General features: G+C 43.4%; 2 protein-coding genes across 2 annotated transcripts in view; one reads left to right on the forward strand and one right to left on the reverse strand.

Moving 5' to 3' along the window:
• RRM1 (ribonucleotide reductase catalytic subunit M1) overlaps positions 1-5317 on the reverse strand; it is a 241352-nt gene extending 236035 nt beyond the window's left edge. Inside the window, exon 1 of the mRNA XM_029601937.1 lies at positions 5141-5317. Within this exon, the coding sequence (XP_029457797.1) occupies positions 5141-5159 (19 nt within the window). The 5' untranslated portion in view covers positions 5160-5317. The remainder of the gene's footprint in view (positions 1-5140) is intronic.
• LOC115091758 (sodium-dependent proline transporter-like) overlaps positions 1-22126 on the forward strand; it is a 163980-nt gene that overhangs the window by 2691 nt on the left and 139163 nt on the right. The window lies entirely within an intron of this gene.

Below are 22126 nucleotides of genomic sequence, written 5' to 3' on the forward strand. Positions count from 1 at the left end.
GCAGTGGAAGGTGTTTGTGCTGCTGTTACTGTGAGGTGACACCAGAATTTGAAAATATCTTTTAGTATGATGAGCTGTAAGGGAAACATCCAAGCTCCATTGTTTAGGGGAATTTCAGTGGATGCACAGAGTTACAGAACTGGAGGTGCAGGATTTATAAATGTCATAATTAAATAAGTATGCACTAAAATCCAACCCCCATCCATAACCCCGCCCCCATATGACCAAAGCCTCGTCCCCAGCCCGCCATGGAAAAATGGTCTTGCTTGAAGCCGGACCCTGGTGAAAAAAAGGTTGGGGACCACTGGTTTAAATCATATCTATCCAACAGAAAATTCTCTTAAAATAGGTAACGCCATTTCTGCTCCCTACCCCCTCCTACAAGGAGTCCCACAGGGCTCCTCCCTCTCATCTATCTCACTCCGCGTTGCCACCTACTCTCCGAACTTAACCTCAAGTTCTATCTTTATGCTGATAATGTCCAAATCATTCCTATTCATACCTCCATCTCCGATGTGCTGAAATACTGGGAGTCTTGCCTTACATCCATCAACTCCCTCCTCACCAACCTCCACCTCGCCCTAAACACCAACAAAACTGAGCTGTCTTACTCATCTCACCACACTCCTCTCCCAAACCTTCTCTTTCAACTGATCCAGCTTTCAAGTCCATTGCTGCACAACCCTTTGTAAAAGACTTAGGAGTTTTCCTCGACCAACAATTAAATCTGAGAAATACGTGAGCTCTATACTTAAGGAAGGTTGTTACAAACTTAACGTCCTAAAAAAACTTAAACCTACTACACACCCAAGACTTCGTACTGTGATTCAAGCTACCCGAAATTGGACTATTGCAACTCACTTCTTAGGACTCCCCTACCACGATAAGACCGCTGCAAATGCTCCAAAATGCAACAGCTAGAATATCACCAACACCCGTAAAACAGATCACATCACCCCCATCCTTAAAGACCTGCATTGGCTCCCCATCCCTTCCAGAATTCTCTATAAAACATTAACCATTATTCACAAAGCCACATACTCTCAATTCCAATTGGCTTGATATCCCTTTCAGTGCTGTGTAGTCTAATCGACCTACAAGAACAGCCAATAAAGGAACCCTGCTCGTGCCCTCCCTGAAAATAGCACTTTCCTCCAGAGACCATGCTCTCTCAATTGCCGGCCCCTCATGCTGGAACTCCCTGCCTACCAGTCTCCGCCTCGAACCATGCTCTTCCAAATTCAAAAAGAAGCTTAAAACATGGTTGTTTAGACAAGCCTATCCAGACTAATCCACCTCTCCTTCTCGCCCCTTACGCTCCTAATCTTTCACCGCCTCCTTTGTATACACGATCATGCTGCATTGTTGCCACTCTGTATATTTGACCTCCAGTTATGACACTACCTTGTATATTGACCATGTACTATTATATTAACCATGTTTTGTAACCTAGCATTATACTTTTATATGATTCGGTTATCACTGCTTTACACGTTATGTTTAAAGAACCTCTTCTGCAGTTGCTCTGTACTTCTACTCTGTACCTTGTTTGATCCCTCCCATTTTTTAGTCCCTGTTATTATGTATTTTCAAACCTGCTGTTAAAATGTAAACCGGTATGATGTCCCTAATACTGGTATAAAAAAAGTCTTTAAATAAATAAATCTGTAGATCTTACCCCTGATGCAGGTGTCAAGAGGGGCGACTTTCCCCTCTCATGATCCTGTTTTTTTTCTCTTCAACGGAGGGACTTCTGTTCCAAGGGCCCAGGCTTGATTTTTTTTTTTTTGCTTTCTTGGTTTTTGAAGAGTAAGTCACAATTGATGCTGTTTGAGTCGTCAAAGGCACTAGCGTGCAATGTATGACTGGAGTTGGCATTGTGCGCATCGTGGCCAGCACTGAGCATTTTGTCACCAGTGCCGGGTGTAGAGCATGGTATATCAGTTTTGGTGCATAATGCGCTATGAGGCAAGGGGCGCAGTCTTTGGCACAAGGTGTGCCATGTGCAGTGCATGAGCCGATGTCTGCAACTCATCTCAGGTCAGAGGGTAGAGATGCGCCCTGGCCTCCCATTTCAGGAGGTGTCATGTTCAGCCAGCAAATACTTGACTCCATAGGATGGCAATTGAAGTGATCCTGTGGAGCCAGCCGGCACATAGCAGTTGCCCGGGGGAGAGGACTTTGCTGACCGAGTACAGTCTCCTACCTCTCCCAAAAATTAGATAGGGAGGCTGACGAGTTTTCGGAGACCGACACCTCCTCTGCCCGGAGCCATGCAATCTTATCTGCTTATTGCTTCTGAGCCCTCAGAGACATTCTACCGCAGTCACTGCAATTTGCCTGGTCATGATCCAGGCCCAGGCATGAATAGCAGTAGTTGTGTCCACTGGTGATGGACATGATGTGGACAAAAATACAATATTTGAAGCCAGAGAGCCTTTTATGAGACATGTAGCACTGAAAAGTGCTGTTTGGGGGTCACCCAAGTGATATTTTTGGGGGTTTGGGTTTTTTTTGTTTGTTTTTTTTTTTAAGAATTTGAGGAGGAATTGATAGACAGGATTCCACAATCAGTGCAATGCGCGGACAAAAAAAGAAATGAGACTCATAAAATGTTCATTCACGCGGGAACCACTGCACATGCCCAGTAAAGCAAACACTTATAGTTTTGACAGACAGCTCCACCAAATGCCACCTGACATCACCCATGCAAAAAAATGCAGCCTGGCTAATTCAGCCTGCTTAGCAACAGAAAAATAAAGTAACTATAATCCCCACCCCCATTCAAAATGTCTCTTTTTACAGGTGTGGAATTTTTTTCTGAAAACTTGAGCACCAGCTAAATAAGTGTTTCTTTAGGAGCTAAGGACACCCCCCCCAAAAAAAAGCAGATTTTATTTTCACATTTTTAATCTGTTTTGTCAACATATTCTCTTCTTTTGCTCTATTTTTTGAAAGTAGTTTCTGCTTGCCTCATTTTTATTTTGCTTCGTTTGCTTTTTTTCATGTTTCCCTCCAACGTCCCTCATCTTTCCTTCGCCAGCCTAACCACCATGCTCTTCTTAGACCAGGCCAGCAGTAGCCATATTCTCTCCAACCCAGGCCAGACAGCAACAGCAGTGTCTGACCAAACCCTGAAGAGCCACAGTAACTCTTGTTAGGCTCAGAGAAGCAGTGGGCCCCAAATGTTAGGTGCCTGGGATTTTTTCACCCCTTCCTCCTTATTGGTAAGAATTGGAAGATCTATAATAGGAAAGATCTAAAGTGCTACATAAAATAGAGGCAGGAGGGAACTTTCTAGTGCTGGGCTCCACTGAAGTGCCTTCCTCACCAGGGATGTACACCAAACACAAGCCGACTGTTTCTAGTCACGACTAAGCCTGCACAAGAACAACATTGACTTGACTTGCACCATTGCCACATGCCTAAGCAACACGCCACTAATGCCAACCTGATTACCTGAGCTCAGGAAACCGCTGGGTGACCAGCTCTGCAGCTACGATCAAGGCTTTGACTGACCAGCACAGCGATTCACCGCAAGGAAACAGTTATGCTTCCTATTCGTTTTGTTTTGTTTTTTAAGCAAGGTTTAACAGTGCATCTAATGTTACTAGGCCCTGTACAAAGAAAAAAATTCAATGTTTCCCTGTACGACTCTAAATGCAGAGCTGCCAGCGGAACCAATGCTGCCACATGCAGTATGAGGGATATGGACCACCAGATTATACCCCCCCACAGAATTTCAGAGTGAGCTGCCACCAAGGGTCACCAACCCCCACTCATCCATTTCAACCCAGGAGGGATGGCTCCTCTAGGACCCAACAACCCCTTGGTAGGAACTGGCAATCTCCTTCTCTTATATTTATTTTCACATATACTCCAGACTCCAAGTTTAACACCATCTACCATCTGCTGGAGCCAGAGAAATACTGAGCGGCTGCAGGAGGCACACCAGGTTATGTAGCAGCTTTCTCTGTCTCATCTGCTGGCAGGCAGGCAAAACCCAGGAGTCTGGACTAATCTGGAACGGAAGATAAGAGATATCTAAATTGCTACATAAAATACAGAGGCATTAGGGAACTTTCAGAGTGGTGGAAAATATGTTTTCTGGAGGTAACAAGCTCTCTCTGTAAAAAGTAGTGAACTATATAGTGTGCTCTCCTACCCCAGGGCAGCTGTGCCTGCTTTGCTCTTTGGCTAAAAGTCTCACTGGGCTCAATCATGAGACCACAATGTGGCCACATGCCTGGGGTGGCAAGAAGGCAGGCAAGGCTTAGGAGTGACACCTGTTGACAGGCTGGGGAAGGGGACTTGGTGACTTCCACAGCGGCTTCCTCTTTCTCAGCAGCAAGCCGAAGGAATCTCCCTCCTCATTATGCTGGGTGGGATAGGGGGGTTGTCGCAGTTTATGGGAGATGACATTAGATCACATATTTGGCAAGACGGTAGCAGAATGGACGAATGTAGAGGACTTAAACAATGCTGCAAGGCCTCCCTGACATAGGTCAGAAAGGAAGAAGGTATAATTTGAGCCGATTCAATCAGGCACACAGTTGGGTTGGTCTGGCAGGTTATGAGAACTGTAAAGCGCAAGCAGAAAAGCAGCTGGGTCTCCTCCCCAGCCCCCGAAAAAAGGGCAACGCAAAACTGAGAGAGAAGGGCGGGGGAGAGAGAAGCCTCAGTAAGCCTTCAGAGGGGTATCCGTAATAGTCTGGTGCAGCAAAAACGACAGGAATCGGGTGGCACCTTACAGACTAAATGTATTAAAGCTTTAAAGTGCCACTCCACTCCTGTCATTTCTGCCTTAGTAAATTGGGCTGTGAGGGAGAGGGCTCGCCTCTAACCCATCCCCCCCCCCGGTATTTCTAAATCCGGTCAGCACCGCGCCCCTTCCCCCTCCTCATTTACAGGAAGACCCTCCGCCAACCGCCGGCCTGAGCAACTTTCCCGCGGGCGCGGCCCGGCACTCCCGCCAAAAGCAAGCATAACCCGATTCCTATCGACCGAATGATTATCATCATTTCCCCCCCCCCCCGCGACAGGGGCAGGAGGAGGCCAGCAAAGCCCTGGCCCGAGTCTCCTTTCAAAGCGGCGCCGGAGCTCGAGCCCTTTCTCCGTCGGCAGGGGCAGGCGGGCTCACCTCTCTTGATGACGTGCATGGCGGCCGACCCTCTGCGCGCGCGCTCCTTCCACGGAAATATTTTACAACCGGCGACGGTGCTGCTGTCACCTCCCCTCCGGGCCGAGAGCTTTTCTTTTGTTGCCTTCCCGCAGCCGCCTTCACCGAACCTCCCGCCAAAATATCTGCCTGCGGAAGGGGCGGGACGACGCACAACGTCAACGTCGACGCGCCGGGGGAGGGGGCAAAGGTTGACTTCTACGGCGAGGCGTCGCCCCGACGCAGCTGCTAACCCACGGCCATCTTAACTAAGGGCAGAAGCCGGCTCTCTGGCACCGCTTTGTGCCCGTGTGAAGATATCTTGCTTGTGTGGGTGCAGTTTGCCCTTTCGCCCTGTCTCATACAAGGCTTTTAGTTCTTTTTCCATTAATTTCCCTAAGAAAATAAATTCGATATCATAAATGCACGCAACTTAGCATGAAGCAAAACACAGGATTGGGTCAGTGTGTTCCAATATTTATAAAATAAAAGTGTAACCCCCCATCCCCAGGTGTGGACTAGAGTTGCCAACTTTTCCAAAGACCACGACTAAACACTTGAGTACTCGGGGAGGGGGGAAATCACAAGGAGGCATGTTTATTCCCCTCATTTGCATTAATTTGCATACATTTCAGATCATCCACCTTGATCTTATGGTATGAGGCCTATTGAAACATGCATTGTATGTGGTCTTGGCCCTCAGAAAGCCATGAATAAATTAAATTACTATTACAATGGTAAACTTTCCAGACAAAAACAGGATGAACTGCCAGCACTCAAACAGTAACAACCTTACTCATAAAAGGCAACACTGCAACTATTACACTAGACCCTAAAACACCAATACACTTCCTATTATGGAAAAGAACAAACCAAGCTGCAATAGATACCTATCGTTCCATGTTAGCTACCTCACCTCCACACACAGAATAAAGACCATAGTATAACAAGAACTGAACTGGAAACGCAACTCTACTGCAGTGCAATAATGGAAAACCAGAAAATCACAATTTCTCATAAAATAAATCAATATAAAACAGCAATTGTAATAATAAAACCATATTAATAAATAAATAATTCAAAACATCTGATGAACAGAACCTCTAATATTTAAAAGCTCATTTAAACTTAAAAACTTTATAAATTTTCTCAACCACCAATAAAATATTTAAAAACAGCAAGCTAATCAAATAACGCCCAATAGTTAAGGATTTAAAAACCTCCAACTCTCCATACCTGGAAACCTTTGATTTTCAATCATTCTGAGATTGTCATGGATTACTGAGGAATGGAGGGAGGCGAGGGGATGCACAAACTTTCTTCCTCTTATACACACGTTTATTCTTTCATAAACACACTCCCTCCCTCTCAATGGATGCAACACACAGGCTTGCTCTATCACAGTTGGGTCACCCTACCCCTCACAGGCTCCCTCTGTCCTTCTCTCAAACACACACCCTTACACAGGCTCCCTCTCTCTGACACACACACATGCACCCTCAGATAGGCTCCATCTCTTTCTGGCAAAAACAGACTCACACAGGCTCCTTCTCTCTTTTGCATACTCACACACTCTCACTCAGGCACAAAGGCTCTAAATCACATACACACACTCCTGTCACCATGCCTGTCATTCAGCGCGCGCACACACAGTCCATGTCGAGGTCATTAGCTGCTTACTGCTCCTTGGCTCCTGCCCACTGGCGCCTTCCTCATCTGCCGTGAGCGGGATGGGCTCCAGTCACGGCCCACTGGGGCCTCCTTCCACTTCGTTGCTTTCTGCTTGCGGAGCACCCGGGGCCTCCTCCATCTTCAGCCGTGAATGAGATGGGCTCCGTTCGTGGCCCATGGGGGCCTCCTCTGTCTTCAGCCGCGAACGTCTTCACCCTTTGTTCGACTGGGTTTTTCAGTGTCCGGTTACTGTTTGTAACCGGAATTTGTTCAACAGGCTGCAAAATCGGGCAATTGGTCACCCTAGCGTGGACTGCACACTGATGGAGCCATAATAGAAACTGTTGTCTCTAGGACATAGAAACATAGAAATGACGGCAGAAGAAAACCAAACGGCCCATCCAGTCTGCCCAGCAAGCTTTCACACTTTTTTTTTCTCATACTTATCTGTTACTCTTCGCCCCCATCAGCAACCCCATGGTTCCAGTTTCCCTACACCCCCGCCATCGATGTAGAGAGCAGCGCTGGAGCTGCATCCAAGCGAAGCATCCAGCTCAATTGGTCAGGAGTTGCAACTGCTGCAATAAGCAAGTTATTCTCAAGTGTATTTGTTTACCCAGCCTGTGCCATTCAGTCCTTGTTGTCTGAATATAAATCCTCTTTCTTTATTCCCCCTGCCGTTGAAGCAGTGCGTTGCACTGGATATGTATTCCCAGTGAAGTATCAGGCTTAATTGGTTTGGGGTAGTAACCGCCGCAACAAGCAAGCGACTCCCAGGCTTATTTGTGAATGCAAATCCTTTGTCCCACATTTCCTCTTGCCGTTGAAGCATAGAGCAATGTTGGAGTCGCATTAACCGTGTGTATGTTTATTGAATAAGGGTATTATCTCCAGGTAGTAGCCGTCATTCCCGCAAGCCACCCCCATGCCTCTTCTCTTCATTCACATCCTCTAGCCTTTATGGATCCACAGTGTTTATCCCACACCCAGAACCTCAGGCTAACCCAAGGCCTGGATTCTTTGTTGGTGGGAGAAAAGGTTTCCCTTTCAAGGCCCAGAGTGACATGGGTCTCTTATATTTCCTTAGCCCAGGGAGAGGAATATTTTTCTTCACAATCGGTCAATTCAGTAAAAGGCACGGGAGAGCCGATGCTCCAAGGCGAACACCCGCTCTCCCAACGCGCGCCAAGGCCACTCTCCTGGGCGCGCGATTCTGTATGCAAATGAGGGCCTGCGCTAATAAGGAGGCGCTAGGGACACTAGGGCATCCCTAGCGCCTCCTTATTGGCAAAAGCAGAGGCTATCATCGGGTTTGAAGGCCGATGCTTAATTTTACAGGCATTGGTTGTCGAACCCGCTGACAGCCACGGTTTCAGAAAATGGCGCCAGCAAAATTGAGCGTCCGCTTTCCAACCCACAGGCTGCGGGCAGATTTTTATTTTTTTTTTAAGATTTTTTATTTTTTTTTATTTTTGGGGCCTCCGACTTAATATCGCAATGATATTAAGTTGGAGGGTGTACAGAAAAGCAATTTTTTCTGCTTTTCTGTACATTTTTCCGGTGGCAGGCGTTAATTTCTGAGAGCAAAATGTGCAGCTTGGCTGTACATTTTACTTTCTGTATCAAGGGGACTAACTAATAGGCTCATCAACGTGCATTTGCATGTTGCGGCGCTATTAGTTTCATGGGTAATAATAGCACATGGAAAACGTGCGTCCAGACGGGGGGCTAACAGTGCGCTCGGCTTGAGCACACCGTACTGAATCGGCCTGAATGTGTGTGTGTGCTGTAAGTGTCAAATACCATAAGAACATGCCATACTGGGTCAGACCAAGGGTCCATCAAGCCCAGCATCCTGTTTCCAACAGTGGCCAATCCAGGTCATAGGAACCTGGCAAGTACCCAAACACTAAGTCTATTCCATGTTACCATTGCTAGTAAGAGCAGTGGTTATTATCTAAGTCAACTTAATTAATAGGCAGGTAATGGACTTCTCCAAGAACTTATCAAATCCTTTTTTAAACACAGCTACACTAACTGCACTAACCAAATCCTCTGGCAACAAATTCCAGAGTTTAATTGTGCGTTGAGTAAAAAAGAACTTTCTCCAATAGTTTTGAATGTGCCCCATGCTAACTTCATGGAGTGCCCCCTAGTTTTTCTACTATCCGAAAGAGTAAATAACCGATTCACATCTACCCGTTAGACCTCTCATGATTTTAAACATCAGCCGTATCTTCTCCAAGCTGAAAAGTCCTAACCTTTTTAGTCTTTCCTCACAGGGGAGCTGTTCCATCCCCTTTATCATTTTGGTCGCCCTTCTCTGTACCTTCTCCATCGCAATTATATCTGGAGCCACTGGTATAGTGTCCAAAATTACAGTCTTTACTGATAAAAATCCAGATGAGATAACGTTCAGTTTAGCTCAATCACAACACCACAGGTTTTTCCTGGGCTACAGTCTTTTTCCCTCTGTGCAAATGTCTCAATTCCAGGGCAACAGAAACGTTCACCCTCCAGAGCTTGGCTAAGTGGTGTTCCCAGGTGGGCAGGGAAATCCCTTTCCAAAACTGGTAAAAATGGAAAGTCACGGTCTCTGTAGAAACTGGCCGATGCAATAAAGTTATATGGTTTTTTGTTAAGTTAACCCCCAAGTTTGATGTAAACCGGCCTGATATGAAGCTTGTCATGAAGTTCGGTATAGAAAAATGTTAAATAAATAAATAAATAAATAAAGTGCACCCAGCTTCGTGCACAGGTTTACTCGTGGTTGGGCGTGCAATCATAGCATCCGATGCAAGAAGGAGATTAGCTTGACCTAACCAAAGCAAATCGGATAGCACCCATTGCATGAGAACGAAGACATTATTTATGATCACATAATGCAGGAAAGCGTACCCAAACGCTAGGCACCCAACGCACATTTTTTATGGCAGAAAATTAACTCCAACTTTGGAGGTGGAGTAAAGATACTCACAGTCATGGGCTCACGAGAAACATGAAAAATGTGGTCCTCTATGCTGTGATAAATGTGCTTCTTGTAGGATAAGGCTGTATAGAGAGATTATTTATTTATTTATTGTTTTTGTATACCGAGTTTCATGATAGGCATCACATCAACCCGGTTTACAAATAACAAGGAGTGTAAAGCATAACGTAAAAAACAATATTTTCAATAAGAACCTTGAACTTTAAATACAGTGAATCAGAAAAAGGGAGAGGGAAAGTTACAAAAAACAAGGAAATTAAACAAGGAGATTAGTGTAAGATTTAGCTGTTTGGGGTTAGAACAAAAAATAAAAAAATGTATACAGGGATTTGTGGTACGAGCATGATGATTAGCTAAAGGATACCTTTACCACGGGTGATTCATTTCTTTTTGGTAATAAAGCACTGCACTCTGTAACTTCATGTAAGAGATGCACTTTTGTTAGGAACATAAAATTTAGATGTCCATGCACTCAATACAATATACGTTTGAGTGCAGAAACGCACATTTCTACCTAGCGCAAACATTTGAACATAAGAACATAACATATGCCATCCTGGGTCAGACCAAGGGTACAGCAAGCTCAGTAACCCATCAACAGTGGCCAATCCAAGTCTCAAGAACCTGGCAAGTACCCAAACAAAATATAATCCCATGCTACTAATGCCAGCAACAAGCAGTGACTATTCCCTATTGATTAATAGGAATGTGAATCGTGTTTTGACGATTTAAAATATCGTCCGATATATTTTAAATCGTCAAAAATCGTTAGAGGCGATATTTAATAGGAATTCCCCCGATTTATCGTCAAAAATCGTAAATCGGGGGAAGGGGGAGGGGAAGGGGGAGGGCGGGAAAACCGGCACACTAAAACATCCCTAAAACCCACCCGACCCTTTAAAATAAATCCCCCACCCTCCCAAACCCCCCCAAAATGTCTTAAATTACCTGGGGTCCAGTGGGGGGGTCCCGTTGTGATCTTCCACTCTCGGGTGTCAGGCGTGTTGATAGAAAATGGCGCCAGCGCTACCTTTGCCCTGTCATATGACAGGGCAAAGGTAGCGCCGGCGCCATTTTGGTTCCTGTTCCCCGACATCACGAGTGCAGGGAGGTCGCTCCCGGACCCCCGCTGGACCCCCAGGGACTTTTGGCCAGCTTGGGGGACCTCCTGACCCCCACAGGACTTGCCAAAAGTCCAGCGGGGGTCCGGGAACGACCTCCTGCACTCGAATCGTGTTGCCGTACGGCCGGCGCCATTTTGCTGTACGGCAATATGGCCATATGGCCGGCGCAAAGCAAAATGGCGCCGGCCATATGGTCATATTGCCTTTTATTCTATTGGCCCTAGATTATGGAATGACCTTAAATTAGAGGGATCAAAAATTGTTTTCTAAGATGGTCAAGACTCATTTTAAGATGGCTTTTAATGAAATTTTATATGAAGTATCTTACGTAGATTGTGATTTTATTGTTATGTTTGTGACAATATTGTGGATGTATACTATGTAATCCGCACTGAATGTTCTATTGGAGGTTGCAGAATATAAAAACATTTAAATAAATAAATCATCCACATGTAATGGTTAATTCAGCTGCTTATTGACAGAAAATTTCCATGCAAGGGCACTGACTTAAATACACACAGTTATGCACACAACGGCTTGCTGCATCGGCAGTAAATTTTCCATGCAAAAATGTGCATATAACGGTGGTAAAACTGTACACTGTTCTGCATGCACCTTATTACAATGGCTTCATTAAGTCTGCAATTTACTTCCAGAACTCTGGGATGTATACCATCCAGTCCAGAGAGACTACTTCTAAAACAAGACACAACATATTACACCATTAGCATTTTTCTCAGATTCGTAATACAGGGAAAATCTCTATAGGACCAGATCCAAATAGAAATATTGGATCATCCAATGGTTAAATGTGAAATTGGATGCATCTTACAACTGAAGAATTTTTTTTTTTTTTTTGCATAATCAGACCATTAAAGAGTTAAGTCCCTACATTATAAATGGTAAGATGAAGACCATGAAAGCATCCCTTGTCCAATCCCCACTAAATAATTCAAATGGAATAACAGTGAGTAAATTTTTATTTATACAATACAATTTTTCTGCAATTTCACAACTAGTTATTCTAGCTGAGGTGAGTTTATGCTCAAAAATGTTATAGCAAGTAAATGCACAGATCTGAAAGGATATATACAGTCTTCTGGAAGATCTCTCTTCTATCTATAAGTTGCAAGCATTTTCTGAAGATTGCGCTCTTTGGCAAGGGTACTGTTTTCAATCCGTGCCTGGAGCTCGAGAAAGCTGTCAATGGCTTTTCTGTGTCCTTTCAAATAAAATAAATACATACAGGAAAATTCACATTTACTATCTCCTTATAAGTGGCATCCTCCTGTCCCTCCTCTATATATATAATGAACTCTGGGGTCACAGACTCTGCTCCGATATTTTATAATGTGTTTGGGTGTGCCATGAGAATCCCTCCTATTTATCAAACAAAACCCAAAACAGCCCCAAAGGCTAGATAAGTTATTGGAGGCAATAAAGTGTCTCCCCCCATATTCAATATTTCATATTGAAAGTGGTTGCTAAGAAAATGACCCCCTTTTTTCTAACAGTGCACAAGGGTGTCATGCCTCGAGGAATGATGGCCATACCCTTACCCCATAACACATCTCAGAGGTGTTGTGGTAGGGAATCATTATCCAAGTCCCTTTGGCAGAACACAATGCCTTGCCCCCATCCCTGAAGAGGGTAATATATTACAAATTTGTATTACTTGCCTTATCATAAAAAATTAATTCCCAAGACAAAAATACAACAAATAAAAGCAATAAAAAAAGTTCCACACAATTATAAATAAACAAAAATCAACATTAGAATCCAAATACTATTACAAAATAATTAAAAACAAATAAAATGTTATTTATAAACATTTGATATTCTGCCTTTTCCAAAAATGGCCTCAAAAGCAAAATGAGGAATAGACAAAAAACCACAATATAAGAATAATTAAAAGCTCAGGGAGCTAATTAAGAAAACCAAAATCCTGGTATGAAAGCAAGTTTGCTTACCAAAATCTGTGTTTTCTATAAATAGTAGGATGAATTAGCCATGATCTGTCGGTGAAGTCATCCGGCACCAGATTCCCTTCTCCAAGCTAATAGAGCTTTGAACTCTAATGAGCATGTGTGGGAGTTCCCGTGCATGTTTATTTAGGCATTTTATATACCGTCGTTCCAGAGTAAGATCACAACAGTTTACAAAATCATTGTTCATATTCTTGTTTAACAATCACATGTGTTGCCTCGGCGCCTCCTCAGTCTGTAATATAGCTAAGCTAATCCAAGCAAAGTGTGCTCTCGAGGGAGGTGGCTGGTAGCTGTAACTCATCCTGCTAACTACAGAAAACATAAGCAAACTTGCTTTTTCCATCGATAAGCAGGCTGAATTAGCCATGATCTGTGGGGAATCCCAAGCTTAGAGGTGCAGCAAAGCATCCATTTATAATACAACCTGGACCCCTCTCTGTGGAGAGGAGACTAATGCAAAAATATTTGATATAGTATGCCTTTCCTATAGCACTGTTGGATGCTGCACGACTGTCCATGCAACTGTGGGAAGTAAAGGAATTATCGAAGCCCAAGTAGTGGCTTTGCACATTTCTTTCCTAGGTACTTCTCTGAAGCGGTGTATTTTTGTATTTTTACAGGATATTCAAGACTCTTTTTTGATGCCACATAACAATTGTTGATACAGTCTGTTATCCATTTAAGACATTGTTCTCCTTGCTACCGCAATTCCCTTTCAGTTGGGATCATAAGAAAAAGTGAATGATGCCTGGCTATGGGATTGAGTACTTCGTTTACAGCAAGCAAGAGCATGCTTACAATCCAGCATGTGTAGCACTTTTTCTCCCTCGTGCATGTGGACAAGGAAAAAATATTACAGACGATTGATTGATATGAAAAGCTGAGACAACTTTTGGCAGAAATTTAAGATGGGTGCACAGGACTACTTTATTTCGGAAGAACTGAAGATAAGGAGAATGTACCAGGGTCTGAAGCTCACTGATCCTTCATGCCAAAGATACGGCAACTAAAAACAGTACCTTCTAAGTCAGGAACTTCAAAGGAGCTGTATCTAGAGGTTCAAATGGAGCCTTCATTAATTATGTTAGGGCCACACTGGGATCCCATGGGACCGCTGGTTGTCTTAATGGTGGCTTTATCTTTAAAAGTCCTTTCATGAACTGTGAGATCAGTGGATGGGTTAATATTGAAATATTGTCCATTTTATCATGATACGCCGCCATGGCTTGTAAGTGAACTCGCACAGAGGAAGTGGCCAGATCAGAAGCTAAGAGATGAGGTAACAAGTGAGGCTCACAGGTATAGGGAACCAAAACATTTCACAAGTACCAACTGGCATACTGTTTCCATTTAAATGAATAGTTGTGCCTCATTGATGGCTTTCTTGCCAATACGAGGAAGTGTTCCACTTCTTGAAGAAGGGCGAGGCCTGCAATCACTTCATGCTCAATATCCATGTTGTCAGATGTAGAGAAGCCAGATCAGGTTGAAGTAGTCCCTCTTTCTGTGTAAGGAAGGTCCGACTCCCAGTGGAACTGTAGGGTACCCGGCCAAAATGATGAGACAGACTGTGAAATGCTAAGAGAAATTAGGGAATCTAACAACACTGGTAGTGCAGTAATAATTTATTTTTATTTATTTTTAGTTTTTTATAAACCGACGTTCCTGATAATATATTTATCACACCGGTTGTACAAGGAAGTAAAACTGTCGCCTCTGGGGCGGCCTTACTTGAAACAATTAACAGAGAACATAAAGGAGCTTAATGGAGCATAAATGAACTTAGAGTGAGTTTACAGTAAAAACAATTATGACTAATTAAGTTTAAATACGAACTCTTCAGGAACTTATGAACAGGGGGGGCGGGTCAAAACTGTCAGAGGCTTAAACTGCTATAGTAGATCTTCCTGCTCTTAGTTCTCCGGGAATGCTTGTGAGAAAAAACCAAGTCTTTAGTTTCTTTTTGAATGTATTATGGGCAAGGTTCGAGACGAAGGTCTGGAGGGATGCGCGTTCCAGAGTGTGGGGCCCCGATGTGGATAGTGCGCGTTTCCTCAGGGAGGTTTTTGCCGGCTGGGTGATTAGCAGGTTCTTATATGCATTTCTGGTCGGTTTCTTGGAGGTGTGTAGCTGGAGTTGATAAGTTAAGTTGAGAGGAGCGCTGTTATGAAGGGCCTTGTGTATCATCATAATGGTTTTTAAAGTGAATCCTGTATTTAATCGGTAGCCAATGAAGCTGCTGGAGGATGGGGGTGATATGTTCCCCTTTTTTGGGTGTTTTGTGAGAATTCTGGCCGTGGCGTTCAGGACCATCTGAAGTGGTTAGGTGGTGCAGGTAGGCAGGCCCAGAAGGAGGAGAATTGCAGTAGTCCAGTTTTGGAAGTATGATGGACTGTAGAACCAGCTAACAACACTGGTAGTGCAGTGGATATTGACTGGGTAAATGTAACATCAGGACCTGCTAGAGAGGTAAAGTTCCTGGATGGAATAAATGACAGTTTTATGGAGAAATTGGTTCAGGAACCGACGAGAGAGGGAGCAATTGTAGTGTAGTGTAGCGCAGGATTTGGTGAGAGAGGTAACGGTAGTGGACCCTTGGCAATAGTGATCATAATATGATCAAATTTTGAATTAATGACTGAAGGGGGACAGTAAGCAAATCCATGGCTCTAGTGCTAAACTTTCAAAAGGGAAACTTTGAGAAAATGAGAAAAGTAGTTTAAAAAATAAACAAAAACAAAAAGGTGCAGCTAGAAAGGTTAAGAATGTGCAGCAGGTGAGGACATTGTTAAAAAAAAAAAAATCCTATCTTAAAAGTGCAGTCCAGATGTTTACCATGCATTAAGGTGGCAGGAAGTTCAAACAATTACCCGGCATGGCTAAAATGTGAGGTAAGAGGTTATTTTGGCCAAAAGATCTTCATTCAAAAATTAAAAGAAGGATCCATCAGAAGTTAATAGGATAAATCATAAGCAAGTTAAATATAAAACATTGATAAGACAGGCTAAGAGAGAATTTGAAAAGAAGTTGGCCATAGCGGCAAAAACTCATAATAAAAACTTTTTAAAATATATCCGAAGCAGAAAGCCTGCGAGTGAGTCAGTTGGACCGTTAGATGATCGAGGGGTTAAAAGAGCACTTAGGGAAGATAAGACTATTGTGGAAAGACTAAACAAATTCTTTGCTTCAGTATTTACTGAAGAGGATGTTGGAGATATCCTGTTCTGGATATGGTTTTCAAGGTTGGCGATTCAAATGAACTGAACCAAACTATGGTGAACCTAAGATATGGTAGGCCAGACTGACAAACTGAAGGGAGTAGTAAATCACCTGTACTGGACTGGTATACACCCCAGGGTTCTGAAAGAACTAAAAAATGAAATTTCAGACCTATTACAATTAATTTGTAACCTATCATTAAAATCATCCATTGTACCTAAGATTGGAAGGAGTCCAATGCAACCCTATTTAGAAAGAGCTCTAGGGGTGATCCGGGAAACTACAGATAGGTGAGCCTGACTTCAGTGCCGGGAAAAAATCATGGAAACTGTTACAAAGAATAAAATAACAAAACATTTAGATAGACATGGTTTAAAAGGACACAGCCAACATGGATTTACCCAAGGAAATCTTGCCTTTCAAATCTGTTTTGTTTTGTTTTTGAAGGGGTGAATAAACATGTGAACAAAGGTGAATCAGTAGATGTGGATTTTCAGAAGGCGTTCAACAAAGTCCCTCATGAAAGGCTTCAAAGAAAACTGCGATGAAATTTTAACGGATTGCAAACTGGTTAAAAGACAGGAAATACAGTAGGATTAAACAGTCTGTTTTCACAATGGAAAAAGGTAAAACAATGGAGTGCCTCAGGGATCTGTACTTGGACTGGTGCTCTTTAATATATATATATATATATATATATATATATATATATATAAATGATCTGGAAAGGAATACGAGTGAAGTTATCAAATTTGTGGAGGACACAAAATTATGCAGAGTAGTTAAATCTCAAGCAGATTGTGACAATTGCAGGAAGGACCTTGTGAGACTGGAAGATTGGGCATCCAAATGGCAGAATGAAATTTAATGTGGACAAGTGCAAGGTAATACATATAGGGAGAAATAACCTTGCTGTAATTACACAATGGTAGGTTCTATCTTAGGAGTTATCACCCAGGAAAAGACCTAGGGCTCAGTGTGCGCGGCAGTCAAAAAAGCAAACAATGTTAGGAATTATTAGGAAGGGAATGGCAAAATGGAGGATGTCATAAATGCCGCTGCATCACTCCATAGTGAGACTGTACCTTGAAAACTGTATGCAATTCTGGTCGTCACATCTCAAAAAATATATAATTGCACTGGAGAACGTGCAGAGAAGGGTGACCAAAATGATAAGGGGTATGGAATGGCTCCCCTATGAGAAAAGGGTAAAGAGGTTAGGGCTGTTCAGTCTGGAGAAGAGACAACAGAGGGGGGGGGTATGAACAAGGTCTACAGAATCATGAAAGGACTTGAACAGGTTAATGTAAATTGGTTATTTACTCTCTCAGATAATAGAAGGACTGGGGGCATGCAATGAAGATAGCAAGTAGTTCATTTAAAACAAATCGAAGACAATTGTTTTTCACTCAGCACATAGTTAAGCTCTGGAATTACTGCCAGACTATCAGGCCGATACAGTACAGTGCGCTCCGGTGAAGCGCACTGTTAACCCGCGTTTGGCGCACTAGCTTTACCCCTTATTCAGTACTTTCAGAAATTTACTTTCCGAAATTAGCGCCTACCCATGGCGATATTAAGTCGGAGGTCCCAAAAGTTAAAAATAACTAAAAAATTTAAAAAAAAAAATTTAAAGTCGGCCCACGGCTTGAAAACCAGACGCTCAAATTTTCCGGTGTCCGGTTTCTGAACCCGTGGCTGTCAGCGGGTTTGAGAACCGACGCCAGCAAAATTGAGCGTCGGCTGTCAAACTCGCTGACAGTTGCCACTCCTGTCAAAAAAGAGGCGCTAGGGACGTGCTAGTGTCCCTAGCGCCCCTTTTTACCACAGGCCCTCATTTAAATACTGAATCGTGCACACAGGAGTGTGGCCTGGGCGCTCGACCGCTATCCCCGTGACTTTTACTGAATCGGCCTGGTTACAGCAGTTAGTGTAACTGGGTGTAAAAAAGGTTTGGATAAGCTCCTGGAGGAAAACTCCATAAACTATTAACCAATAAGGAATTGAAGCCTGAGATCAATTAACATTTGGATACTTGCCAGGTAGTTGTGACTTGGATTGGCCACTGTTGGAAACAGGATGCTGGGCTTGATGGACCCTTGTTCTGACTCAGTAAGGCATATCTTATGTTATCTGTCTCGGCCACACTGGTGCAATGAGAATATTTCACGCTCTATTGCAAATGAGTTTCTGCATTGTCCTTGCGATAAATGGTAACTCTGGAAAAGCATACACGAGGTACAAAGCCCAGTCAAGCAGAAATGCATCTTGAGCGACTCAAGAGGCTCAGTAGGATCAAACAGAATTATCGATTTTCCGATTGGCTTCTGTAGAGAAGAGGTCTATCTTCGGTCGATCCCATAACCTGAAGAGTCTATTCACAGTGGATTGTCCGAGAGACGATTCGGGTGAATGGAATAATCTACTGAGACAGTCTGCCACTATATTAGAAAGTCCAGGTGGGTAAGTCATCTGAAGAGTCACGTGATGGTCAATCGCCCACTTCAAATTTTGAAGGGTGCGATGACATAGGAACCATGAACCTGTGCCCTCTTTGTTTGCTGACAAACATGGCAACCTGTATTAATATGCTTTTTCCTTTGAGGAGAATGGAAAAGTTGTCAAAATATGTTTGATTGCCCTCAATATTTGAGCAGATTCATCTGCAGCTTTTGTTCTTGAGTCTAGTGAGTGTGTGTGGCACCCCAACCCTTTGTGGAGACATCAGTCACCAGAGTTACTTGGTAAAATAAGGGGGGATGCACCTTCAGTCAATACTTGGTGGTGTAGCCACCAATGCAGTTCTTATTTCTGGAGTTATGTTTACCCAAGAGTAAACTGCTGGAGCAGCTGATTCCCATTGCACTTTGAGTCCCCACCACAGGCAGCGCAAACATAACCTCGTGTGAGGGACCATATGAATAGCAGCTGCCATGTGGCCCAGGGCTACTAACGTTTGATGGGCAGCATAGGTCTGGTTGATCAATAAATGATATGACCTCAACTCCTGTCCTTATGTTAGCAATGCTCTGTTCTGGAAAAGCGTTGATTTGTGCCCTAAAGAACTGAAGAGTGCGTGTTGGAGTTAGGCCTTCCCAAAATTAATAAGAAACCTAAATTCTTAAGAAGCTCAATTGTCTTTTGAAGGGACTGTAGTGCTTCATCGTGCAAGGGAGCTATCTGCCAATCATCTAGATATAGGAACATTTGAATTCCCTGACAACAGAGATACGTAGCCAACGCTGCAAGGCACTTTGTGAACCCCCTGGGGGCAGCAGATAGTCCAAAAGGGAGCACCTTGTACTGGTAATGAATCTTATTTATGTGAAAATGAAGGTACTGCCAAGAAGAAGTATGAATGGGAATGTGGGTGTAGGCAACATGAAGATACAGGGGGCACATCCACTTCTCCTACTGAATGTCTGGGAGAATAGTGCCAAGAGAGTTCATTTAAAATTTTTCCCGTTGAAGATAGGTATTTAATATCTTGAGATCAAGAATAGGGCATAGCCTCTTCCCCACACCCCCATCTTTTTTGGAATGAGGAGTATTACGAGTAGCAACCTAATTCCCAATTTGTCGTGAAAACCACCTCAATCGTCTGTTTACAGAGGTGTTGACCTTCCTTCTGAAACTGGGGTAACTGACAAGGGTTGACTCTCCCTGACATGTAGTAAGGTAGGCTAGGAATTTGAGAGAAATTCAGTCGATCCCCATCACATATAGATAAGACCCACTGGTCCTTGGTGATTAATCATCACGCTGAGTAAGCCTGTATTCTGCTCCCCACTGTTTTGAAATTCTCCAGAATCGGATGTACTAAAAATTCTGAGGTTTTGGTTGAGTTTGCTGTGGGCTTTTTGCTTGATGGCATTCTCTGGGATGATTGTGAGATAGCAGTTATTGAGTTTGTTGTCTTGTAATTGAAAGGGAGGCAGACAGTAGTGTTAATTTGGTCAATAAGGCTCATGCAGATAAGGCCTTTTGAATGGGCAATAAGCCTGCCTATGCTGAGACAGTTGGTTGGATGTCGTGGAGAATACCAGGACTCCCACATTCTCTTCCTTTATTTCGGATATAGTCTCATGCAGCTTCTCAACAAATAGGCTGTCTCCGAGACACAGCAGGTCAGCTAATTTCTTGTGAACATCTTCTCGAATGAAACTGGTTCACAGCTACATCATTCTCCAGGTGCCAATGGACAAAGCTGAAGTTCAGACTGGGATAGCAAACAATTCATATACCACCTGTAGGAGATATCAAGACCGCTTCCTCTATGTCTACTAGCAGCTATGTAGAGAAGAGTTCTCCCAATTCTGATTTAATAAATGGTTTGAGATCTTGTATGCAGTCATGTATGTGCTATACCGTTTAAAATTCATGGTGCGCAATCCATGCCACCAGCATTGTTCCTTGGAAGACCTTTTTGCTGAAAGTATCCAGGCACTCCAGGAGACAGGGGGTACCAGCATGGCCATTTGGCTAGGGCCTACAATGTTCAAGGGGCCTACTTTGTTGGGCAAAATTAAAAAAAAAAAAAGAGCTAAAATATATCTATTTCTAATATGTATAAATAAAAATTTCAATTGTAATTGAAGAATTTGCTAACAAAAAAGCTCATAAAGCCTTCTTAAATAAAAATTATTTGGGAAATTTAGAAAATGATTTCTCTTATTAAGTATCACATCAGAACCTTACATAGGGGCCTACTTTTCTTAGCTGGCACGGGCCTAATTCCTGCTCTCTCCGGCCCTGTATCCAGATGATGTTCTTTTCCTAGTGGCGAGTTCAAGTGGAGTCTTGTCTTTTTGGCCTTTTCAAGAGCCAATTTGACAACCACCAACTAATGAGGTAACTGGAGTATTCCATATCCTGGTGATTTTTGCATGCAAAACTTGAGATCTAATTTTCTTGTGCCCATTACAATCAAAGTTGGAGTTTCCCACATTTTCATTTGAACGTTATCCTGTAGGGAACATGTAGGAAGGGTCACCAATTCAGGTGGGATGTCTAAAATGTGTAAATTGCTCATGACATCCGCACACAAATCCAGATCCTTTTATATGTAGATATTAAGGGAATTTCTCATCTTTTCCATCAGTTTGGAGAAGACATCCTCTAGAGGAGACGTATGACCTTGTGATATTGGAGACGGGTCCAAAGGGATCCCCGGACTACCTGGGGCTCCCCTGATGATGGACCACAGATAATCAAGGTGAAGGCGAACACGGAGATAGAGGAGCTGATGGCAAAAAGGATAGGCAGTGCAGTGAGGTTGAATATATGTTTCCATCTCCTCCTACTGGAGAGCTGGGATCCTGCCAATGGAGTTAGAAGTGGTGGTGCTCTTGACATAACCTTAAAAGGAGATTGGGACAGGATAGAGTGTGGTACATATGGTAGCATATGTAGGATGCATCAGTGGAAAGCTGAGGTTGCTGGTGAAAAGGTAGCAAAGAATGCTTTTACCATATCCCTGAGCTGTTCTAATGATTGAATCTACTGTGTAGGTGATGCTGGTGCTACTCCCTCTTCAGGCACCAGTATAAGCTCTGCCTGAACCACAGGTGGTTTATTGGATGCTAGGGGTATGATGAAACAAATTGGCTCCGGATCCTAAAATCGGTCAGTCCTTGTGTGGTAAGTTGTAAGACAGGCACATTTCTGATAGATGGTGAATATCTTAAAGTGTCTGGCAGAAAGATATGCCCGGCGAAATGAACAGGGAGTGTCTGCTCTCAGAATGTCTGGTTCCACTGCTGGAAACACCACTGCATGTTCCCGAGTTGTTGTACAGGCGAGTCCTTGTGTGAAGATGCAGGAGGGAATATATCTCTTCCTTCGGACCGGTGCCAAGGTGTTTCAACTGGGTCTTCACTTCACTTCTGGAAGGGTGGAGTACTGATGAAGACATGCTACGGGAAGGAGTTGGAGCATAACCATCCTGGGTCCAACACTGCTCTTCTTTTTAGCTGTC

Source organism: Rhinatrema bivittatum, chromosome 5 (genome assembly GCF_901001135.1).
Source record: "Rhinatrema bivittatum chromosome 5, aRhiBiv1.1, whole genome shotgun sequence".
NCBI lineage: Eukaryota > Metazoa > Chordata > Amphibia > Gymnophiona > Rhinatrematidae > Rhinatrema > Rhinatrema bivittatum.